This window comes from Dromiciops gliroides, chromosome 3 (assembly GCF_019393635.1).
Source record: "Dromiciops gliroides isolate mDroGli1 chromosome 3, mDroGli1.pri, whole genome shotgun sequence".
Classification (NCBI taxonomy): Eukaryota; Metazoa; Chordata; class Mammalia; order Microbiotheria; family Microbiotheriidae; genus Dromiciops; species Dromiciops gliroides.
In genome coordinates, this window is record NC_057863.1 from 544,633,014 (window position 1) to 544,656,146 (window position 23,133).

At 42.1% G+C, this 23,133-nt stretch overlaps 1 protein-coding gene across 3 annotated transcripts in view; it reads right to left on the reverse strand.

The window, feature by feature from the left end:
- Nucleotides 1-23,133, reverse strand: part of UCP3 (uncoupling protein 3) — a 44,726-nt gene that overhangs the window by 4,614 nt on the left and 16,979 nt on the right. Inside the window, exons 2-6 of one of the 3 annotated variants that reach the window (XM_043999272.1) lie at nucleotides 21,587-21,727; nucleotides 20,545-20,755; nucleotides 16,472-16,672; nucleotides 13,127-13,228; nucleotides 3,511-3,691 (exon numbers count right to left, since the gene is read on the reverse strand). In XM_043999272.1, the coding sequence (XP_043855207.1) occupies nucleotides 3,511-3,691; nucleotides 13,127-13,228; nucleotides 16,472-16,672; nucleotides 20,545-20,755; nucleotides 21,587-21,712 (821 nt within the window). In that variant the 5' untranslated portion in view covers nucleotides 21,713-21,727. Of the gene's footprint in view, nucleotides 1-3,506; nucleotides 3,692-13,126; nucleotides 13,229-16,471; nucleotides 16,673-20,544; nucleotides 20,756-21,586; nucleotides 21,810-23,133 lie in introns of those variants that run through there. The other 2 variants (XM_043999271.1, XM_043999273.1) reach the window with 2 other exon arrangements.

A 23,133-nucleotide genomic window follows, 5' to 3' on the forward strand; every position in this document is an offset into this window, starting at 1 on the left:
TCCCTTTTTTGACATGGTTTCTCAAATGAGAGGGCAGAAAAAAAGACTGAGTTTTCCCCAATGGAACCTAAAAGCATTTAACTAAGTCTCTTATGCTATCCTTGTGGACAAGATGGAGAGGTAACAATTGTGTTGTTAGATGGATTCAGAACTGGTCTAATGGCTGGATCTAAAGATTAGTCAGTAATAATTTGACCTCAACCTGAAAGTTACTGGAATGGCCCAGGGATCTGTGCTTCACCCTGTACTAAAGTTTAATCACTTTTTTACATCAATCAACCGACCATCAAGCACGAATGAAGCACTTACTAGGGTTTAGGCACTGTGTTAGGGATTGAAGATACAAGACCAAAACAAAATGCTCCCCCCTCAAGGAACTCAGCAGAACTAGCCAGAGGAGACAAGATATACATATGTAGGTAAATATGAAATAGATAAAGAAAACAGAAGATGATGGAGAAGACTGTCAGCCCTGGGAGGAATCAGGAGAGGCCTTGAGCTGACTGAGCCCTAGAGGAAAGTAGGGATTTTAAGTGATGGAGGTGAAGAGGGAGTACATTCCAGGTATGGGGAGTAGCCAGTGCAAAGGCACAGAGATGGGAGATGGAGGCCAATCTGGCTAGACCTTAGAGTGAAGGGAGGGGAGTAATGTATAGGACAAGACTGGAAAGCATATGGAGACCAGGTTGTGAAGGGCCATTTGATCCTACAGGCAATATGGAGGCACTGATGTATTTAAGTAGGAGAGTGACATAGTTAAACTTGCATTTTAGGAAAATCATTTTAACAGCTGTGCTGAAGATGAAGTGGGGAGGGAAGAGATGAGGCAGGAAATTAGGAGGCTATTGAAATAGCTCAAGGTGATAATGACATGAACGAAGGTGACAGCTGTGAGAGAAGGCAGGAAGGTCAGCTAGGAGAAATGATACCGAAGTGGAAGTGAAAATAGTCGGCATGGATATGTGACCCTGAGGGTGAGACTGTACATCAATTCTGACTGTATTTCATCTTTTCATATTTAACCCAATGTTCTAGATTGTTGAGATACATTTGCATCCTCACTCTTTCATCCATTATATTAGCTATCCCTGTGTTGTGTCATCTATCAATCTGATAAGCATTCCATCTATTACTTTGTCCAAATTATTGGCAAAAATAGTAATCAGCACAGACCACTGAGGCACTCCCCTTCTCCCCATCCTTTAAAAAAAAAGTCCTCGCTGGGGAAGGCGGGGCATCTAGGCAGTGCAGTGGAAAAAGCACCAGCCCTGGATTCAGGAGGACCTGAGTTCAAATCCAGTCTCAGACACTTGACACTTACTAGCTGTGTGACCCTGGGCAAGTCACTTGGCCCTCATTGCTCCACCAAAAAAAAAAAAAGTTAGGGGAAAAATCCTTGCTCAAGCTGCTAGTTATTGTCCTTTATCTTCTTTCTCCTCAGCTAACCAACCTGAGAAAGCCATCTATACTAGAGACCTCCACTTCCTCTCCTATTATTTGCTTCTTAACTCTCTGCACTCTGGCTTCCAACCTCATTCGGATGAAACTGTTCTCTCCATAAGATCAAGTTTTTAGTGATCTCTTAATTGCCTAATCTATGACCTTTTCTCACTTTGGATTCTCAGCATCTCTACACTATTTGATACTATCAGTCACCTTTTTCTGGATATTCTTTCCTTTGTTCTTTCTCAGTTCTCCCTTCTGTCTGACCCTTCCTTCTCAGTCTCCTTTGCTAGAGCTTTATCCGTGTCCAGCCCACCAAGCACGGGCTCAGTAATGCTCTGTAATGAGACTCCTTCTCTTTTTTGTCTATACTATCTCACTTCATGATCTCATTGGATCTTGTAGATTCAGTTGTTCAGATGATTTCCTGGGTCTATATTGGTAGCTCTAGCCTCTGCTGAGCTACAGTCATGAATCTTCAACTACTTCTTGGACATCTCAAACTGTACATCCCGAAAGCATTTCAGACTGTGCATAATAAGCATCTCCAACTTAACATGTCTAAAATAGAATTCATTGTCTTTCCCTCAAAATCCTCCCCCTTCTAAGTCTCCCTATTAGGGCATTAACATGCTCCCAGTCATCCAGGCTTACAAACTTGGTGTCATCCTTTGCTCAGGCTCACTTACTCTACTTATCTGGCCAGCCGTCAGATCTTGAACATTTTCCCACCTTTACAACATTTCAACTTTAAGTGCCTTTTTTCTTCACCTAGGCCACAATTCAAGTTCAGGCCCTCATCGGCTCTCACCTGAACTAGTTCATAGGTCTCCCTTCCTCGAGTGTCTCTCTTCCAATCCACTCTCCACTCAGCTGCCAAGGAGAATTTTCTAACATCTTCAGTGACTCCCTGTTGCCTCCAGGATCAAACATAAAGTGTTCTGTTTGGCATTTAAAGCTCTTCCTACCTTCCCAGTTCTTATATACTTTACTCCCCTCTATGAATTCTATGATCCAGCTACATTAGCCTACTTGCAGTTCCTGAACACACAACTCCATCCCCAGATTCTGTGCCCTCTCACTTCTGCATGGGGCCTTCCCCACCTTCCTGAGGTGTTAATGCTTTTCCCTTTCAGATGACTTTCAGTCTCTTCTATGGACCTGATTATTTTCATGTTGTCTCCTATTAGAATGTGCCTGGCACAAAGTAATCACTTAATAAATGCTTGTAGATTGACTGACACTTGAAAGCTCCGTACAAGTTGGCACCAGCTAATGGCTCCTCTTTGGGGCTTTAGTGAGCTTACGGCCAGAGAGACCAAAGGACTTGTGCAATTTCTTACAGTGAATCAGTGACAAAGGTGGTTCTGACTCCTGCTCAGTGGGGTACTTGTGATGGGGGTGCATTGTACCATCAAGACCCTTCCACCCTCTTTTTTTTTTTTAAGTGAGGCAATTGGGGTTAAGTGACTTGCCCAGGGTCACACGGCTAGTAAGTGTTAAGTGTCTGAGGCTGGATTTGAACTCAGGTACTCCTGACTCCAGGGCCGGTGCTCTATCCACTGTGCCACCTAGCTGCCCCCTTCCACCCTCTTTTTCCTGGTGTCCCTCCTGACCAATAACATACAAGTGCATGATGAATGCTGTGGTTAGGGATGCATTCCCTGGCTATGGAACTGGACAAAATCAACTGGTCTGTAGAGTGATAAAACCTATGATTTCCTTAAGGCTGAGCTCTACTTGATATAACAAGTTACTGCTAATTCTTAGCCGGAGGTCAAGGTCAAGACAGAGACTCCACTTGGAGCCACAGAATAGCAAAGCTGGACTATTCCTAAGTGATTATTAAGGCCAAACCCATCATTTTACAGAGAAGGAAACTGGAAGGGGTTTGTGCAAGATGACAGAGCTAGCGAGTGAATAACTTAGAGCTGGAGCTCGTCTCCTGACTTCCAGCCGTGTTCTCTCCATTACACTATGCTTCCTGAAGGGTCCTGTCCACCCAAACGTGTAAACTCAGAGCCGGGATCCCCATAGCATGGAAGGCATTGAGCCAGGGGAGCTCACCCCTTGTAGAAGGCTGTAGGGCCTTCCTGCCTTAGGGTCTTCAGCATACAGTTCATGGTGCTACTGTAGCGGCCAGGAGGGGAATTCATATATCGGGTCTTCACAACATCCACAGGATTCGCCACAATTGTGGCACAGAAGCCGGCTGCGAAGGCTGAGACAAAGTGGCAGGGGAAACTGTCTGCAAAGGAAAGGGGAAAGGTCACATTGTAAAATGTTTCACCTGTCCTGAGGGGATCCAAGAACTATGGGATGGGCAGGAAGAAGGGAGTTTCCTAAGAATTTTCTCCCATTTGTTGTCGAATTTTCCTTCTGATTCCCCTATTTCTGTGGGGCTTATCATATACCTGGTTTATCACGTTCACATTCCTAGATGTGTAGTCTTTGACTCTTGCCTTCCTTTCATCTCTCATATTCAATCAGCTACCAAAACCAGTTGATTCTACCTCCCTGATCTCTTTGGTATCTTTTATTTCACTTTCTCCTTCATTCTACTAGCTTTTTATAGGCCCATGTTACCCATCTGAGTTCTTGTGATAGTCACCATTAAACAAATTATTGATATCTTTTATTTTTATATCACCTTCATATCTTCCTCTACCCAGAGAGCCATCCCTTGTGTCAAAGAATAAAAAAAAGAGAGGACAGAAAAGCAACTTCTCAAAACTAACCAACACATCAGCCAAGACTGATAGTGGTGTGACATGCCACACCTATGGTCCTCCACCTCGGGGGGGGGGAAAGGAAGTGGGAACTTTTTTTCTGCTCTCCAGGGCCAAGCTTGATGTGGTAGACTTTGAAAAAGTCTTTCCATTTCTGCTCCCTTTTGTTTCACATGTCAACATAGTCATATTCCACAGGAATAAATTTGGCTAACTTATTCTTCTCTAAAGACCATTTAGTGGCTTCCTATTGCCTACTGACTAAAGCGTAGACTTATAAACCCAGCCTTCTATGGAATCCATCCTCCAGCACCAGCTCATTTTCCCATCTTTACCTAATATTCTCCCCCATGTGCTCAAGGCTCCACTGAGCATGCCCAATGTGTGTCTGCCTTTGTGCCTTTGATCACATCATTCCTTGTGCCTTGGAGGGTTTACTTGACCTCTACCTGTTGATTCCTGTCTATTCTTCAAAGCCCAAGTCAAATCCTGCCTCCTCTAGGAGGCCTTCTCAAATTCTAATATTTGGTATTTATGAATTCTTTTATATTAATTTATTTGTGTAACTCTCAGTATCCCCTCAAATGACTTTAAGTTCCATAGGGACAGGGACTGTGTTTTATCAAAACTTTTCCAGCACCACAAGGAGGTAATAGAATAAAATAATATGCTTAATAAATGTGTGTTGAAGCTATAGGTAGCAACCCAACTGGTCATTTAGAGTCTGTTTACATGTGCTAGAACCCTTGATGCTTTTACATTTCATCTGCATGTGAGTGACATCACTCTAGTGATCTATATCTGCTGTAGCAGCAGAGAAGTGCAGAAGGTGGGTCCGAAAAGGAGGAGGAGAAGACATGGAGAGAGAGGAAAAGAAACAGGAGTGAGCATATGTACCAGAACATATCCATTCTGATAGTGATGAGAATCCAGGCCCTGCTTTCTATTGTTGGTTTCAGTGCCAAGAAGCCTGGTGCACCAAGTCCCACTGCCAATCCTGATGGCACCGTAACGTTCTGCTGATAAGCTATGGAAGCTAGGAAAAGAGGCATCACACAATCCCAGGACTGGAGAGTGGGAGGAGGGAGTTTGGGGAAATGGGTGCTGAGAATGCCTGATGCTTTGTTTATTTCTCATTATTTCTCTTACTTTCTGTTTAAAATTAGTGAGTGTTTTTTTAATCTCACTATTGTGTATTATTGACATCTTTTATCCCCAGTTATTTCTGGGGAGGTTGAATGAATCTGGGACAAAATGAGAGGTTAGGAGCAGTGGGTTTGACTAGATGATGAACTTAAATGGTTTCTAGGAATCTGAATATGACGTGTAGTAGCTTATACCAGGACTTCTTAAACTTTTTCCACTGACAACCCCTTTTTGCCTGAGAAATTTTTTACGCTACCCCGGGTGTATAGGTATATAAAACAGGTATACATAATCTTTTACTCTTGCCAAATTTTTCATGACTCCCACATTCAGTTATACAACCCCACATGGGGTCATGACCTACAGTTTAAGAAACTAGGGCCTATACTTTTTTTTTTTTGGTGAGGCAATTGGGGTTAAGTGACTTGCCCAGGGTCACACAACTAGTAAGTGTTAAGTGTCTGAGGCCAGATTTGAACTCAGGTATTCCTGACTCCAGAGCTGGTGCTCTATCCACTGCGCCACCTAGCAGCCCCAGGCCTATACTTTTAATGTGTGCAGCTCTGTCTCTCTCTCCCTCTTCTCTCTTTTTCTCTCCATCTATGTTTCTGTCTCTGTCTCTGTCTCTCTCACTCTCTCTCTACTATGGACTTGAAAACTCCATCTGAGGCAGCATGGGGCTTGGAGTCAGGAAGACCTGAACTCAAATCCAGCTTCAGACACTTACTAGCTGTGTAATCCTGAGTTAAGTCACTTAATCTCTATTTGCCTTGGTTTCCTCAACTGTAAAATGGAGATAATAATGAGCACCTACCTCTCTAGGTTGTTGAAATATTTGTAAAAACCACTTAGTGTCCAGCACCAGTAGGTCCTATATAAATGCTTAGTTTTTCTTTTCCCATTCCTCCTTGCCCCATCCTGCACTCAAACCCTCTTTTAATTCCTCTTTTATGAAAGTGACTCACACTCTCAAAAGTGTTAACAGCAAAGTTCTAGGAGCCCCACACCCAGTGGAGAGGGAAGGGAAGAGAGGAAGGCACACACTCACTACATCTGCCTATCAATCATCCAGGGACCAGTCTAATTAGGACCGGCTATCTTCCTGAAGGTCAGTCAATCAGTCAACAATAAACATTTATTAAGTACCTATAGTGTGTCAGGACAAATAGAGGCAAAAGACAATTCTTCCTCTCAAGGGAGAGATAACAAGAAAACAAATGTATCTGAACAAACTATATACTTGAAAAATACCAAATAACTGAAAGAAGGAAGGCATCAGAACTAAGCAGTGTTGGAAAAGTTTTCCTATCGAAGATGAGGTTTTAGTTGGAACTTGAAGGAATCCAGGGGAGCCGGCAGGCAGAAGTGAGGAAAGAGGGTCTTCCAGGTACAGGGACAGCCAGAGAAAATGGCCAGAGTCAAAAATGGAATGTCTTGTTTGTGGAACAGCAAGAAGGCTAGTGACACTGGACTGAAAAGTATGTGGTGGGGATTAAGGTGGAAGATGACTGGAAAGGTAAGGGGAGGTTAGTTAAACAAAGGATTTTAGATTTGATCCTAGAGCTAATAGTCATTTATTGAGTGGTGGTGGTGGTGGGGCAGGGGAGTGTCACGTTCATACCTACACTTTAGGAAAATCACTTTGGTGTCAGAATGGAGGAAGGATTAAAGCAGGGAGAAATATGAAGCAGGCAGACCCACTAGCAGGATATTGTAGCAGTTCAGCTGTGAGGTGATGAGGGCCTGTACCAGGGTGCTGGCAGTATCAGAGAAGAGAAGGGGGCACATCTGGAAGATGTTACGGAGCTAAAATCAATACTCCTTGGCAACAGATTGAATATGGAGGGGTGAGAGATAGTGAGGACTCTAAGGTGACTCCTAGGTTGCAAGATTGTGGGACTGGAAAAATGGTGTTACCCTTAACAGTAATAGGAAAGATGGGAGTAGGGGAGGATTTAGGAGAGAAAATAATGAGTTTAATATGTCTACTGCCTAGGGAGGAGGGGAGGGAGAAAAGAATAGAATTTGGAACTCAAAACTTTATTATTTTTTAAAATAATAAACATTTTTATTTAGTTTTGAGTTCCAAATTTTTTCTCTCCTCCTTGCTCCCACCCTGAGACAGTAAGCAATCAGATATGGGTTATACATTGTAAAAAAATAATGGGGTTTTGGGACTTCCAGAGGCCCCCTCTGAGAGAGCCTGGACTGACCTTTCTTAAGGCCAGCCCAGAGTCAGGAAGTTACCTCATTCAAAACCACACCCACCTGAAAGCTTCGTTCTCACCAGAGGATCTGTTCTCTGGGCTCTGACCTCAGCACGTTCTGCTCAGGGACCACCCTCAAAAACAGTGAACCAATAGATCTGAGTGATGCTAGCCAATTAGCTTTAAGCAGTGTGTTAGGGCCGCCTCTCTTGCTTCCCTCAGAGAGCTTATGCTTGCTGACCTCTTTTTGGTCCCAGAACTTGGTGAGAGCAGATGCAGCCCACTAGGGTTCCCCATTTTCTCTCTTCTCTCTCTTCTATTTCCTAGCTAGGCTTTCCTGTCTTTCAGAGCCATGTGCGCTCTCTTTACTAATACTTAATATACTTTAATAAATGCTTAATGCCTCAAAACTGGTGCAGTAGCCTCTAATTTCTAAGTAATAAATATATAATAAACCCCAGCTAATTTTCCCTACACTTGGGACAGAAATAGGGCAACCACATTTAATTTTACCCACCACAACTTGTGCAATTATGTAAAATATTACCATATTAGTCATTTTGTACAAGAAAACCTGAATAAAAGAAAAAAAATGAAAGAAAGTGAAAAATAGCATGCCTCAGTCTGTGTTCCATCAATATCAGTTCTTTCTCTGGAAGTGGATAGTATATTTCATTATTAGTCCTTTGGTATTGTCTTGGTTCATTTTATTGCTGAGAATGGTTAAACCATTCACAGTTCTTCGAACAGTATTGCTATCTCTGTGCCCAGTGTTCCCTTAGTTCTGCTCACTTCACTATATATCAGTTCATGCAAGTCTTTCCAGGCCTTTCTGAAATCATCTTGCTTGTCTTTTTTTTTTTTTTTTAAGTGAGGCAATTGGGGTTAAGTGACTTGCCCAGAGTCACACAGCTAGTAAGTGTCAAGTGTCTGAGTCTGGATTTGAACTAAGGTCCTTCTGAATCCAGGGCCCATACTCTATACACTGCGCCACCTAGCTGCCCTGCTTGTCATTTCTTATAGCACAATAATATTCTATCACCATCATATACCACAGCTTGTTTAGCCATTCCCCAATAGATGGACATTCTTTTAATTTCCAATTCTTAGTCACCACAAAAAGAGCTGCTATAAATATTTTTGTACAAATAGATCTTTTTCTCTTTTGGGGGATGTCTTTGGGATCAAAGAGTATGCACAGCTATAAGAAACGATGAGCAGGAGGATTTCAGAGAAACCTGGAGGGTCTTCTGTGGGCTGATGATGAGTGAGATGAGCAGAACCAGAAGAACATTGTACACAGTATCATCAACATTGTGTGTTGATCTACTGTGATGGACTATATTCTTCTCACCAGTGCAATGATACAGAAGAGTTCCAGGGAACTCATGATGGAAGAGGATCTCCAAATCCAAGAAAAAAAAAAAAGAACTGTGGAGAATAGATGCTGAATGAACCATACTACTTCTTTTGTTTTTGGTGCTGTTGGTTTTCTATTTTGAGGTTTTCATCATTGCTCTGATTTTTCTCTTATAACATGACTAATGTGTCTAGGGGAGGGGGGTGGGAGGGGATGGAGGGAGAAAAATCTGAAATTGGAAAGCTTGTATAAACAAAAGTTGAGAATTATCTTTACACATAACAGGAAAAAAATACTTTATAAAAAAAAGAGTATGCACAGGAACACAAAACTTTGAATAAAAATGTTTCAAAAATTGGAAAAAAAGAAGTAAAGCCTCATGTTTATGTGAGACAGGGGTGAAAGAAGAGAGAGTGGCAAGGCATCCGAGTGAAATGAGAGAAGAAGAATGGAAAAGAGGGAGCATTTGGAGAGTGGCCTCAATTTTTTCCAGTAAAGTATGAGGCAAGATTCTTAGCTGAGAGAGTGGGGGGAAGAAGAGCCATGGGGGGTTTGAGAAGGGATGAAAAGGTGTGGATTAGCCTCTGTGGAGAGTGGGATTGATAAAGGAGTTGACAAGGGGATAATGAGTTGATAAGGGAGGTGAGGAAGGATTGACCAGTGGCGGCAAGGGCCCAGTTAAGCTTGTTACATAAATTTGTAATGGACCCAGAATGGTTGTATGATTTTTTTCCATCCACATGAAAGTTGGCAGTGATGAGAGTGATCCAAGGCTGAGGATGATTGATAGGGTGAAATCAATTAGTAATATGATAGGAGGGCGAGGGATTTAAGAGGAGGACAGCTTAGAGTGGATCTGGTTCACCAAAAGGTCTATCTCCTTGGGAATTAAAAAAAAAAATTTACAGCAATTTGAAAATCTAATCTACTAAAGCATGGGAGGTCTGCACCAATAGAAGCGGGGCAGTGGTCCATTAAGAATTTTTGTAAAAAAAAAAAAAGAATCTTTGTAGCATTTCTACTGAAGCACACAAGTCTCATAGCCAGTCTCCACATTTTTATTCTTCCAGTTAGGCAATTGAACATGACTTAGCTATAGAAATGCAATGCTTTGCCGTGCCTTTGAGTGCTGCTTTAATATCTGTGTGTCCTTTATATGTGCCTCTTTACCCATGACTGTCTTAGATTATAAGAGAGGATTTGTATCTCTGGAACACATACAGGAAAGTGTGAATTCATTTTTTTTCTAAATGCTAATAGATCAAATGAGAAAATTGATATAAAAATCTTTGTAAACCATAAAACCCTATATATATACACATATATATACACATATACATATACATACACATACACATACATACATACATATATATACATATATACACACACACACATATGTATGTATGTAGGGCAACTGCTAAGAGGCAGTATGGTATAGTGCAAAGAAAGCATTCTGGGCTTGGAGTCAGGGAAAGACCCTCCTCCTAAATTTACTAACTGTATGACTATGGACAAGTTACTGAGCTCATATAAGCCTCAGCTTCCTGACTGAAAAAGGGCATAATGATATCATATACCTCACAAAGCTGTTGTAAAGATCAAATGAGGTAGCATACATAAAGTGGGCAAACTTTAAAATACCATGTAAGTGACAGATATTATCACAAATAGACAGTTAGCTTTCTCCTCTTTCCCTTCTCTCTCTTTTTTTTCAATTGCTTTATAGTGTGCATCTACCAAGTAACTTGAATTTATATAACATTTTAAGGTTTGTAACCCTGTAAAGTAATAATTCAAAGAATATCATCCCTATTTCACAGATAAGGAAACAGGTACAGAGAAGAGACTTGCTCAAGTTCACAGAGCTAAGAAGAGTCCAAATAGGGACACCAACCCAAGTCTTCTGAGTCTTAAGCCAGTGGTCTTTCTATGAGTATTATGCATTTGAGTGCTTAATTAGTCTGTTTTATTTTATTTTAGTTGTTCCCTGTGAACTCTGGAATGCAATGTGGTAGAGTGAAAGCACGCAGTAGTTATCCCTTTCACATTGCAGGAGTTAAAGGATGTGGTGCCCCGTGATCTGGAAAATCTGAGTAAAATTTTTGGCCTTCCCTTCGTGCCAGAGAAGTCTGAATTTTTTCTTTTTCTTTTATGGGGTGTTTACAATAACTTATTGTAAAAGTTGGGTAAAGTATTTGGTCATAGGCTCTGTGTCATCTGCTGGCCTTCATGTGTCATCTGTGCATTTCACAAAACTCCCTCCAAATTCCCATTTAGTTTCTTATTCCAACCCACCATGTATCAGATCCATGATGGGGAAAGTCAAGATGTGGAAGGGATAACTGTATTTTGAGCCAGAGTACCTGAGTACAATTTGAAATCTGGTCTTTTAATCTGTAAAATGAGAGGTTTGGACTAGATCAGGATTTAGCCTTTTTCCATTTGTGACCCCTTTTCACTCAAGAAATTTTTACATAACCCTGGGTATGTAGGTATGTAGTGGGACCCCAAGAAATCCAAAAGATTCAAACCCCCTAGGCCAAGGGAAAAACAGCTCTCTCTTCCACCTCGGGTATGAGGTGTGGCAGGACATGACTCCAGTACGCTGATAAGCAATACTAAGATCTGAAAGAGGGTATGTAAGATCTGGATGGATGCTGCACATGCTCCTGACACCACGTTACCCAAGATCCCCTCTTAGTTTTCTGGCCCCAGTTTCTGTATTTTCCCTTACTTTATAATTCCCTGCCCTTTCTTTGTTTTGTAAAGATACAAGAGACTGGGTCCTCTCTAACTCCAGAGGGACAGTCACCGTGGTGATCTGTTCCTGGCCATATATTCCTCTCTCTTAATAAATCTCTTCTGATTTTATAAGATTTGTGATGACTCTCCAATTCTTCGGATGAGCTAGCCCCCCAATCCAGGTCACAAGTCCCCCCAACAAGTATATGAAATATAGTTACTGTTGTCAATTTTTTCACTACCCCCACATTCAGTTATGTGAGCCCATATGGGGTTGCCACCTACAGCTTAAGGAACTTTGGATTAGATCACCTTTAAAGTTCCTTCCAACTCCAACTCTATGATTCAGTGAGGGCAGGACCAATGGCTTGTTCTTCTCTATCACCTTTGAGTGCTGAGCACAGGGGCTGCTCAGCAGGTGCTCAGCAAATATCAATAGTCACAGAGCCACTGACTATTAGAGTTGCAAGGGACCTTAGAGATACAGTTCAGAGGGTTTTAGCCATTTTTGTGTCTTTGGCAGTTAGGTAAAGCCTATGGAACCCTCATAAAGTGACAAACACAATAAAAATAAAAGGTATAAAATAAACATAAAAGACTGCAAAGGAAACCAATTATATTAAAACACTAATTATCAAAATAGTTTCAAAAGTCCACAGATCCCCCATCCCCCAGGTTAAGAACCCCTGATTCAGATAATCCCGAAGGACTATTGATGAAACATACCATCCACCTCCAAAGAAAGAACTAATTTTGATGGAACAAAGACTGAAGTATGTTATTTTTCACTTTCATTTTTTCCTATTAATTTTTCTTGTACATAATGACGAATATGGTAATGCTTTATATAATCGTACTAACTCATATCTGATTGCTAACCGCCTTAGGGAGGGGGGAGGGAAGGGAGGAAAGGGAGGGAAGGAGGGATAAAAAATGGAACCCAAAATTATAAATAAAAATGTTTATTGCTAAAAAAAAAAAAGAACCCCTGATTCTAGTCCAATTCTCATTTTGTAGAAGAAACTGAGACCAAGAGGTAAAGTGACCTGCCCAGGGTCATAGAGCAAGTTAGTGGCAAAGCCTGGATTATAAATGCAGGGTTTGGGGCAGCTAGATGGCGCAGTGGATAGAGCACCGGCCCTGGAGTCAGGAGGACCTGAGTTCAAATCCGACCTCAGACACTTAACATTTACTAGCTGTGTGACCCTGGGCAAGTCACTTAACCCCAATTGCCTCACTAAAAAAAAAAAAAAAAAAAAAAAATGCAGGGTTTCCAGGGCAGGATTTTGGGGGGAGTGTTTGACATAGCTAGGGACCCACCATTGTACCATCCAACCTTCTAAAAGTTGAGGCAGGTCCCAGGTGCCTCAAGGTTGATTCTCATCCTGTTGGCAGTGCCTGTTTCTTTCCCCATTATCTATTCACTAAAGGAATCTGAGGTGGTTCTGTGAGGGAGATGAAAGTTGTACTGTTTGTAGAAAAGTCCAAAGCCTTACCAGTCATCAGGTGGTGGTCTATCAGTGCCTCCTTTATCATGTCATAGGTCACCATCTCAGCACAGTTGACAATGGCATTTCTGGTGATGTTGGGCAAAGTTCCTGTTGGAGAGAGGGAAATGAATTGGTCAGCAGGGATAGGAGTCAATTCAATACAATGAGCATTTATGAATTGCCTACTAGACGCACGATGCCAGGCTCTGAGAGAAATGGCAAGTTTAGATGAGGCATGTTCCCTAGCCTCACGGAGCCCACAGGCTATTAGAGGGATGACACAAAAATACTGAGCTATAAATACACAATAATAGGGGCAGCTAGGTGACGCAGTGGATAAAGCACTGGCCCTGGATTCAGAAGTATCTGAGTTCAAATCCAGCCTCAGACACTTGATACTTACTAGCTGTGTGACCCTGGGCAAGTCACTTAACCCCCATTGTCCCGCAAAAAAAAAAAAATACACAATAATAGAATCCTCTGGATGGAATGGGGGGAGGAAGTATTAGTCACGTAATCCAATCCTGTGATTAGGACCTCAAATATTATAGTCATATGAGATTCTGCCCTAGGTTTAAAGCCCATGCCCCAATTCTCCCCCTGCAACAAAATGGTTAATGATGCTCAGTGCCCAAGGTGAAGGCAGAAAAGAAGAGTGTCAGATAGAAGGGACCGTAGGACATGGATGAGTTCTTAACTTGGGGTTCATTGACAGATCTAATGGGCAGATCTGGGAAAAATTGGGGAAAAAAATTGGGAGGGGGAAAAAGTATAACTTTATTTGCACTCATCTCTAACTGAAATTTAGCATTTCCTTCAACTGTGAATTGAACAAAAATATTATTTTGGGAAGACATCTAGACTGCCAAAGGTATCCATGACACACAAGAGCTTAAGAAGCCCTGTCTTAGAAACCGTCTGGTCTAATTCTCATTTTCCAGGTAAGGAAACTGAGAGACCTGCTTAAAGTCACTGAGTTAGTGGCAGAGCTGGAACCAAAACGGCAAAGCCTTCTGCCTGGGTCCTTCCTTTGGACAGAGTCCATTACACTTGAACATGGTGCTGATGAGAAGGCCTGACTGGTGCAGAAGAGACTTTGCTGGCTTGGGAGTCTGAAGGAGCCCTGGCTTCTGGTCCTGCCTCTTCCCCTGAGATACTTCATGAGAAAGAGCCAAAGTCCCTGGTTATACCAGCTGATGTGAGGGAAGAGCTGTGCACTTGCCTAGATGGTATGGAAGTGGGAGCTACCATTACCACTTATAGACACTGCAGCTTTTCCTACAGACTCAGAGGATAAAAAGTGATGGGATCTGCACCTTATGCTGTAGCCAGGCCCATCCTTTCTTCCAAATACACACACAGGTAAATCGCGTTACCCTGCCAGTCCCATGCTCAACAGGGCCCTTTAAAGACCAACCACAGGGAAATCCTACTATTTAAGGCTATGCTTTCAGCTGCCCTTAATGTAGGGGCCACAGATTCCCAATTGTTTTGTGGATCACTTCCAGTGACTCTGTGAACTTGGATTGGATAAAAAAGTTATACTTTTATTATTTCATCATAATTGATTTTCTTAATAATCCTATGTATTTTATATTATTCATATAAAACCATTATTCTGAGAAGGGGGTCAATACATAGACTTCACTGAATCTGCCCAAAGAGTCCAGGACACAAAAAAGTCTTTAGGTCATCCTTCAAAGAATGTGTTCTCTGGGGGCAGCTAGGTGGTGCAGTGGATAAAGCACTGGCCCTGGATTCAGGAGGACCTGAGTTCTGTAACGATTGGAATGACGTCACCTGCTGGAGACTTACTGTAGAAGAGTTCTACCCATGAAGTGAAGGTTTTTGAGGGCAAGACCAGGAGTCTTTTCTTTGGCGTCAGGAAGTGGCGCGGGCAAGTGGGAGGAGGAAGGAAGAGACTGGCGCTCAGTCTCAGGCTTTTTTGGAATCCTGTAATCTGGGCATCCTCATCCTTGCCAAACCCTTTTTTGGAATCCTGTAATCTTATGATAATGCTTCTGTATTTCCTCCATACTTGTAATAACTGAAATTGTTAAACTGCTTTTTGCTTCTGGGTTGATTTCTGTATCATACTATTGAAACTGACAATGCCCTGTAATCAGCGGACTAAAATTATATATACCCTCAGAAATGGGGAGTCCCCTGAGCTTCACTCTTAGGAGGAGAGTCTCCACATGATCATGTGTTAATTTCTTCTTGGGACAAAATATTAAATTGATATTATGTTTTTTCTGTCTGTCTCTAATCTGTTTCATAGCAGGACAGGTATGGATATCATGTTCTCTGATCTGGTTAGTAGGAGATATAAGATATTATGATTTCTCTGATCTGTTTATTAATTTTGTAGGAGAGATTAAACATTATTTCTCTGATCTGTTTGTAGGAGACAGGCAGATACAAAAACTATATTTTAATATCCAACAATAGGTATAGATGTTGTTCAGTTGTTTCAGTTGTGTCTGAGTTTTCATAACCCCATTTGGTCTTTTCTTGCCAGACTTGTTTGCCATTTCCTTCTCCAGCTCATTTTACAGATTAGGAAACCGAGGCAAGGAGGATTAGATGATTTGCCCAGGATCACACAGCTAGTATGTGTCTGAGGCCAGATTTGAACTCAGGAAGATGAGTCTTCTGATCTCCAAGCCCAGACCCAGTAGGTCTCCATGTCCTGAGTCAGAGACCTACAGAGTGATAAATTAGCTTGACTATGGAGAATAATGGCTTGATAAGGGCTTGTTGAGTGAATATTCTTTCTTCCAGTTAATACAAATTTTCAGTACCTTGGCAGGAAAGAGCACTAAACTCAGGATCCGAAGGCTTGGGTTTGAATCCCAGCTCCAACACTTCCTAGCAGTGTGACCTGAGGCAAGTGAGTCATCTCTAAGCCTGTTTCTTCATTTGTAAATTAGGAATACTTTGGGGGCAGCTAGGTGGCACTGGTCCTGGATTCAGGAGTACCTGAGTTCAAATCCGGCCTCAGACACTTAACACTTGCTGGCTGTGTGACCCTGGGCAAGTCACTTAACCCCCATTGCTCCGCAAAAAAAAAAAAAAAAAAAAAAAGGAATACTTCTATGATCTCCCTCTCAGGTATTATGAGGAGAGTGCTTGGCAAACCTTAAAGCACTATAGATGAGGCAGTTCCTATTAGGGGAACTGCGGTCCTTGCGTCTGGATAGTGGGGGATGTTTTGGATGTTTTAGAGAGGGATGCTACTCTCAGGACCCTTCAAATCCACCACCTCCTCTACCCATCTAGGAGCTCCTGATTCTCTCTGGGTAGCACTAGTCCTGTTCAATGCCCAGGAACTCTAGAACCAAGACCCACCTTTCCACAGGCCCTTGATCCCTTCCTCCCTGGCAATTGTCCTGTAGGCATCCATTGTCCCTCTGTACTTTCTGCTGCTTCCTGGTCCCAGTTGGGCACTGGCCTGGAAACGCACCTTCACCACATCTGTGGGTTGAGCACAGGTCACGGCCATGGCCCCTGTTGTGCATCCTGCCAGGATCCGGATCATGATGCTGGAGTCTGTTGTGGGTGAGGAGGAGAGAGAAAGGGGAAGGGTGAGTCAGGATCCTGCTGGGGCTAAGGCAGAAACTTTCCCAGATTCATCTCATCCCATTTCCATAGCTTTCGCTTAGATGCAGTGTTTAAAAGCACTGTGACTTTGGATAAGCCGCTTCCATCCCTGGGGCTCACTTTGCTCATTTATCAAATAATAGCATTGGGCTAGATTCTCAGTTCAACTAAACTAACTTTGATTAAGCACCAGCTTCAAGCAGAGCTCTGTAGATAAGGCACTATTCTTGTCTTTGTGCAGAGGAATAAGGCTCCAATACATTTAATATGCAATATACAATCATATACAACAGGTACATAAAAGAGGTGCAAAACAAGATTCTCTGGAAGTTCAAGAGGGGAAATATTGCTGATGTGAAGTATGGTGATGGTGGTGGTGGATCAGGAAAGACTTCCCGGAGGAGATAGCATTAGAGCTGGGAATTAGATAGGAATTCAACAAGTAAAAGAGGGGGAAGGACATCCCAGGATATTTATACACACACACACACACACACACACACACACACACACACACACACACACACACAATCCATATGCATATGTGTTTATAAATTGTGTGTGTATATGTGTATGTATATGTGTATATATATATATATACATATATACACACACATTTATTAAGTACCTGCTATGTGTCAGGTACTATGCTAAAGGCTTTACAAATAACTCATTTGATCCTCACAACAACCCTAGGAGGTAGGTGCTATTATTATTTTCATTTTACAGATGAGACAACTGAGGCAAACAGATCAAGTGACTTGCTCAGGGGTCACACAGCTAGGAAGTGTGTGAGGTGAGATTTGAACTCAGGTCTTTCTAAATCTAGGCCCTGAGCGCTCTCCACTGAGTGCCACAACAATAATAGATTCAATTTATACAGCAGGTTAATGCTTACTATGTGTTCTCAGTGTCACAGTACCCCTGGGAGGGAGGTAGTACAAGTATTGTTAGCCTCATGTGGCAGGTGAGAAAACTGAAGCTTAGAGAAGTCCCACAGTTGGGATGCAAGTTTGGACTTCAACCCAAGTCTTGTAACTTTTAACACAGTGTTTTTCCCACTGCACCATGCTGCCTCTTATAGTGAGCAATAGGAGCAAAAAGCACAGGGAAAGTGTGGGAAGTTACTTTCCCTCTCTGGGCCTCAGTTTCCTTGACTGTAAAATGAAGAGGCTGGCTTAAATAGCCTTTGAGGTCCCACCCAGTTATATAAATTTCTGATCCTATGATCACAGGATCAAGCAAAACAAGAAGTAGACCAGAATCAGGAGATACCTGGGTTCGAGTCCCACCTCCAACACTTATTAGATCAGTGGTCTATAGGTGTTATTTAACCTCTCTAAATGTTAGTTCCCTATCTATAAAGAAGTAAAGTAGATAGCTCTCAATTTACATAAATTTGCATTACACAAATTCAACTATACATAAAGAATTCTGAAAGCCATGGGAAGATGTCATAGAAACATGTATGAAGAGAGTTTGGGAAAAAAGTGTACAACCCCAGTTCCCGATTTTCGTGGATTTGACAAAGATGAAACATTTGAAGAAGTAATAAGATTGTAAAATTAGCGCAAGAATTAGACCTAGAAATGGATGAGAATAATGTGGAGGAGTTGGTTGGGTTTCATGGAGAACTATAGAATGAGGACCTGATTGAGCTGCTAGTTGCAAAGATTGCAGAAGAAGAAAGGGAAGCGTTGAAATTCGAGGTCAAACCAAAAAGGTTCACAACAAAGCAGTTAGTGGAAGCATTTCATCATTTGAGTGAATTGTTTTCTTGTATTGAAAAGATGGATCAAAATATTTCAAGATTTTTAAAAGTTCAAAGACGAGTTAAGGATAGTATTGCTTGCTATAGTCAGATATACGAGGAAAAAAAGAGAGCCACTGTCCAAACATCTCTTGATGGCTTCATAAAAAACATTGTACAGTCAACCTGCAGTGATAAAGGCTAAGTGCAGTGGGTGCGCAAGGGCCAAAGTACTGCACACCTGTGTAAACGTTACTGTACAGTGATGTACAGGCTTTATCATTAACTTTACTTCTCATTTCATAATTCTGCTTATTATCATACTACAATATTTAATATGTCTGCATTTTAGTACATTTTATGACTTGCATAAAGGCATTATTTTGTATCTGCCTCTGTTATAGAGACTAAGTGAAGAGGGTGGGTAGGTGGGTGGGGCAAATTCATATTACCCAATTTGTCAAAATTTCCTGACCCTCCCTGAGGTTACTGACACTGCACCTGCATCCACGTGGGTTTCCATTAAAATAGCAAAGAACCCAATCCAGGGTGTCCCCTAGACTGCTGGGTCTTGCCAACAGGGCAATTCTTTTTTTCCCTTTTCAGGGAAAAAAAAAAATCCCTCAGGGTAAATCGCTTGATCCCGGATCAAGGAGAAATACCCCCACTCCCTTTGGTGAGTGGGCCGGGACTCCCAAATGAGCCAAAAAACTGGGTACAGGAGTTAAAGGCAGATCTCAAACTTACCTTAACAAGATCTCACCCCACTGCTTTAAAAAAAAAAAAAGAGTCTGAGTCTGAGACTTGAAGTCACACGGGGCTCCAAATGATGTGGGCTGGAATTTATGGTCAAATTGTCCCAAAAGAATTACAAGACTCAGTGACTCAGTTTCCTAGATTTTATTGCAATACTCTGATTGACCACAGAGAGAGAACCAGAAAAGTAGAAAGGTATCTCTCGAATAAGGAAAGGAAAGACAGGTATATTTATAGTATGGATAAATTGATTATCAGTCTCATTATAATAATCTCCACCTTGGGGAGGTACAGGGGAGGGCTTATCCTAATTTGGAGTTCCTGGGGTCCTAAGCCAACCCCCGAGGCGGGTACCTTTTTCAGGGGAGGTGTGTTTTGGGGGCTTACTCTCATCATAAGGTGAATCTGGGGACAAATTTGGCCTTTTCTGCTCATGTCTCTTTCTGATTCCCATGGCTAGTTTCCATTTTTCATTAGAATTTCTGTACCCTTGTCATTTTATCATTTATCAGGTCTCCTTGGCCAAGGTCCCTCTGTTCCCGTTATGGGTACTGATTCTATGTGGGTACGAAAACCCAGCATCCTACTTGTAAGTTAGCCATTAACTGGGTCTGAATCCCTTTTAGAGCTAATATCTGAATTAGAGCTTGGATCTTAGGTTTTTCTATTAACCCCTTTTAGCCTCCTACATCATATTGACTCCTTTCTTTAGTACCCAAATAAAAGGTTATTTTATTCTAATTGGATTTGTGTTCGAGAGGGTGTAATTCTTTAAAGAGGATTACCTAAGGCTCTCCGCCACCAACCAATTTCTCCGTGACAGAAAAGGACCTCCAAGAGTGTCTAGTTAAAGCCATCTGTGCTGGAGCAGGGATTCCCCACCTACAGCATTCCATACATACACACACCCATATATGTGTATATGGGTGTGTATATGTATGTATGCATGCCTCTTGCCCAAAGACCTCTGTGGTGCAGGGAAATCACTTTTTAAGGCAGTCCATTCTACTTTGAAACAACTTTGATCCTGAGAAAGGTTTTTTCCTCACATTAAGCCTAAATATTCACTCATCGCTTCTATTATTTTGCCTGTTATATCCCCCCAGCAGAATGTAAGCTCCCCAAGGAGGCATTAAGTAGTTTTCATTTTGTCCTTACATCCTTAGCAAGTAGCACGGTGCTTAACCAATGCTTGTTATATTGGATCGTATAAGAAATCAAGACAGTTCAGCTTTTTGCACTGGGTGCCTCCCTCTATCCTGGTCTGTTTCCTCCTGGGGCTAAGATTCATACTGTCTCTGGCTCCAATGCTCACTTTCTGCTCCCTTGGGGGTGTAGAACTGCTTGACAGAGTCATAGAGGCCAATTCGGATGGAGGCAAAGCTCATTTGACGCTGCAGCCCAGCCACCAGGCCATTGTAGAGGCTGGTGGGGCCTTCATTCTTCACCATGGTCCTGATGGTGCCCAGCAATCCCTGGTATCGAACATTTTGAACTGCCTGCTCTGTCTGGGATTCTCCTTGGATCTGAAAGACAGAAGAGAGGGGTGAGGAGTTAGAGAAAGTCTATTAGGTGTCCACTCGGCTTTTGCACAAGTACCAGATCAGAGAGTCATGACTAGACAATAGTTCACATACCATGGATATGGGGGTCTTGGTAGACCACAGTATGAATCAGCAGTGTGATATGGCAGCTAAAAAAACTAATGGAATCTAAAGCTATGGGACTAGAGGCATGGTTTCTGGAAAGAGGGAGGTGATAATCCTACCTACAGTCTTCTGTCTGGTCAGGCTCTACCTGAAGTATTGTGCCCAGTTCTGGGCAATACATTTTAGGAAGGACCCTGTGGACAAGTGTCCAGAGGAGGGTGATCAGGATGCTGAAAGGTGAAGGAAATGGAGAGGTTTAGCCTAGTGGTGACTTAGTGGGGACATGATAATTGCCTTCAAGTATTTGAAGGCCTGTCATGTGGAAGATCAATTAGTCTCAGAACCAGGAAATCTAGAAGGGAAAAGAGACCTCGGCATCCATCTAGTCCAATCTCCTTATTTTACTTGGTCCAGGGGCTAGAACTAGAACAATGGGGTGAAGTTGCAATGGCACAGATAAGGAAAACTTCCTACCAATTAGGCCTGGGTCAGAGTGGAATGGACTGACATGGGAGACAGGGAATTTCTCATTCTTTGATGTCTTCAATCAGAGATCAAATGACCATCTGACTGGGAGGTTGGAAAGGAGAGCCCTTATTCAGGTAGGGTTGGACCACATGGCCTCTGGGAGCCATTGCAGCTCCATGATAGTCTGTGAACTGCCCTCCATCAGATTGATTGAAGACCCTCAGTGAAGGAGCCACTTACCTGGAGACGAACTTTGGCTGTGTCCAATGGGAAGGTGAGCAGGTCAGCAAAGCAGGCAGCTGTGCCAGCCCCTAGGCACTTGACAGCAGTAGTGGGAGGTATATCTGTGGCCTTTGGTCCAACCATGATCCCGGAAAACTCCTAGTGGATTTGTGCAGTATTTAATGTGTGCTCAGAGGAGACTGGAAGCTGAATAGACTTATTCTTGAGTGTCTGAACGAGGCTATAAGGATTATCAGAAATAAAGATGATGTTTGATTTTAGCCTTACAGATTAAGTAAGGATCTTAGACCCCAATGAGTCTAACTCCCTTTTTTAACAGATAGGAAAACTGAGGCCCTTGGAAATGAAAAAGGTAGTGGGGAAGAAAGTGCAATGGCCTGGAAATTAACTTTATACTTTGTTTCTAGTATTGGTTCTCCTACTGAACTCAGAGTGAATTTAAAGTCTCCTAGGATTTGTTTGCTTACATCTGTGTATGAAAAGTCAGGAATATATCCAAGTAAGAGAGGCAGGTAGCCTTGCCTCCTGAGTTTAGCATTATAAAAGGGATATAGGGGGCAGCTAGTGGTAGAGCACCTGCCCTGGATTCAGGAGTACCTGAGTTCAAATCCAGCCTCAGACACTTGACACTTACTAGCTGTATGACCCTGGGCAAGTCACTTAACCCTCATTGCCCTGCAAAAACAAAACAAAACAAAACAAAAAACAAAAATAAAAGGGATATAACCACAGAGGATAAGAAGTTACTATATCAGTGAGGGTGTTAACACTTAATCCTCCTTTTACAAACTCTACAGAGTAGAGGAGCAGTTTGGGATTGACTGGGCTGAAAAGTGGCCAAATTCTGAAAGGGTTTTTTTTTTTTTTTAAGTGGCTAAACCTGGAGACAGTAAAAGCAGTTGGAGAAGCAGCCAGAAAGAAGCAATTTAAATATCATGGAGCCACAGTCAGGATTGCTCAGGACCTGGCAGCTTCAACATTAAAGGACTGCAAGGCTTGGAATATGATATTCCGGAAGGCAAAGGAGCTTGGATTGCAGCCGAGAATCTATTACGCAGCAAAAATGTGCATTTTCTTTCAGGGGAAAAGATGGACATTTAATGACATTGGGGAATTTCAATCTTTCCTGGTGAAAAGACCAGAACTGAATAGAAAATTTGATCTCAACATACAAGACTCAAGAGAAGTTTAAAAAGGTAAACAGAGGGGAAAAAAAAAGTTACCCTATTAGGTTAAACTGTTTATATCCCTACATAGGAAGATAATACTCATAACTCTTAAGAACTGTAAATGTATTTGGGCAGAGAGAAGGACTTTATATAGAGGGTATAAATATAAATTGTCTTTGATGTGATGATACAAAAGAATTAAGGGGATAAAAAGGGAGTCTATGGGGAGGAGAGGAAAGGGGAGGTGGAATGGGATGAATTATATTATATGAAGAGGTGGAAAAAAACCTATTACAATAGAGGGAAAGAAGGGAGGGGGGAACATGGTTTCAACCCTATTCTCATTAGATTTGACTCAAAGAGGGAATAACATAT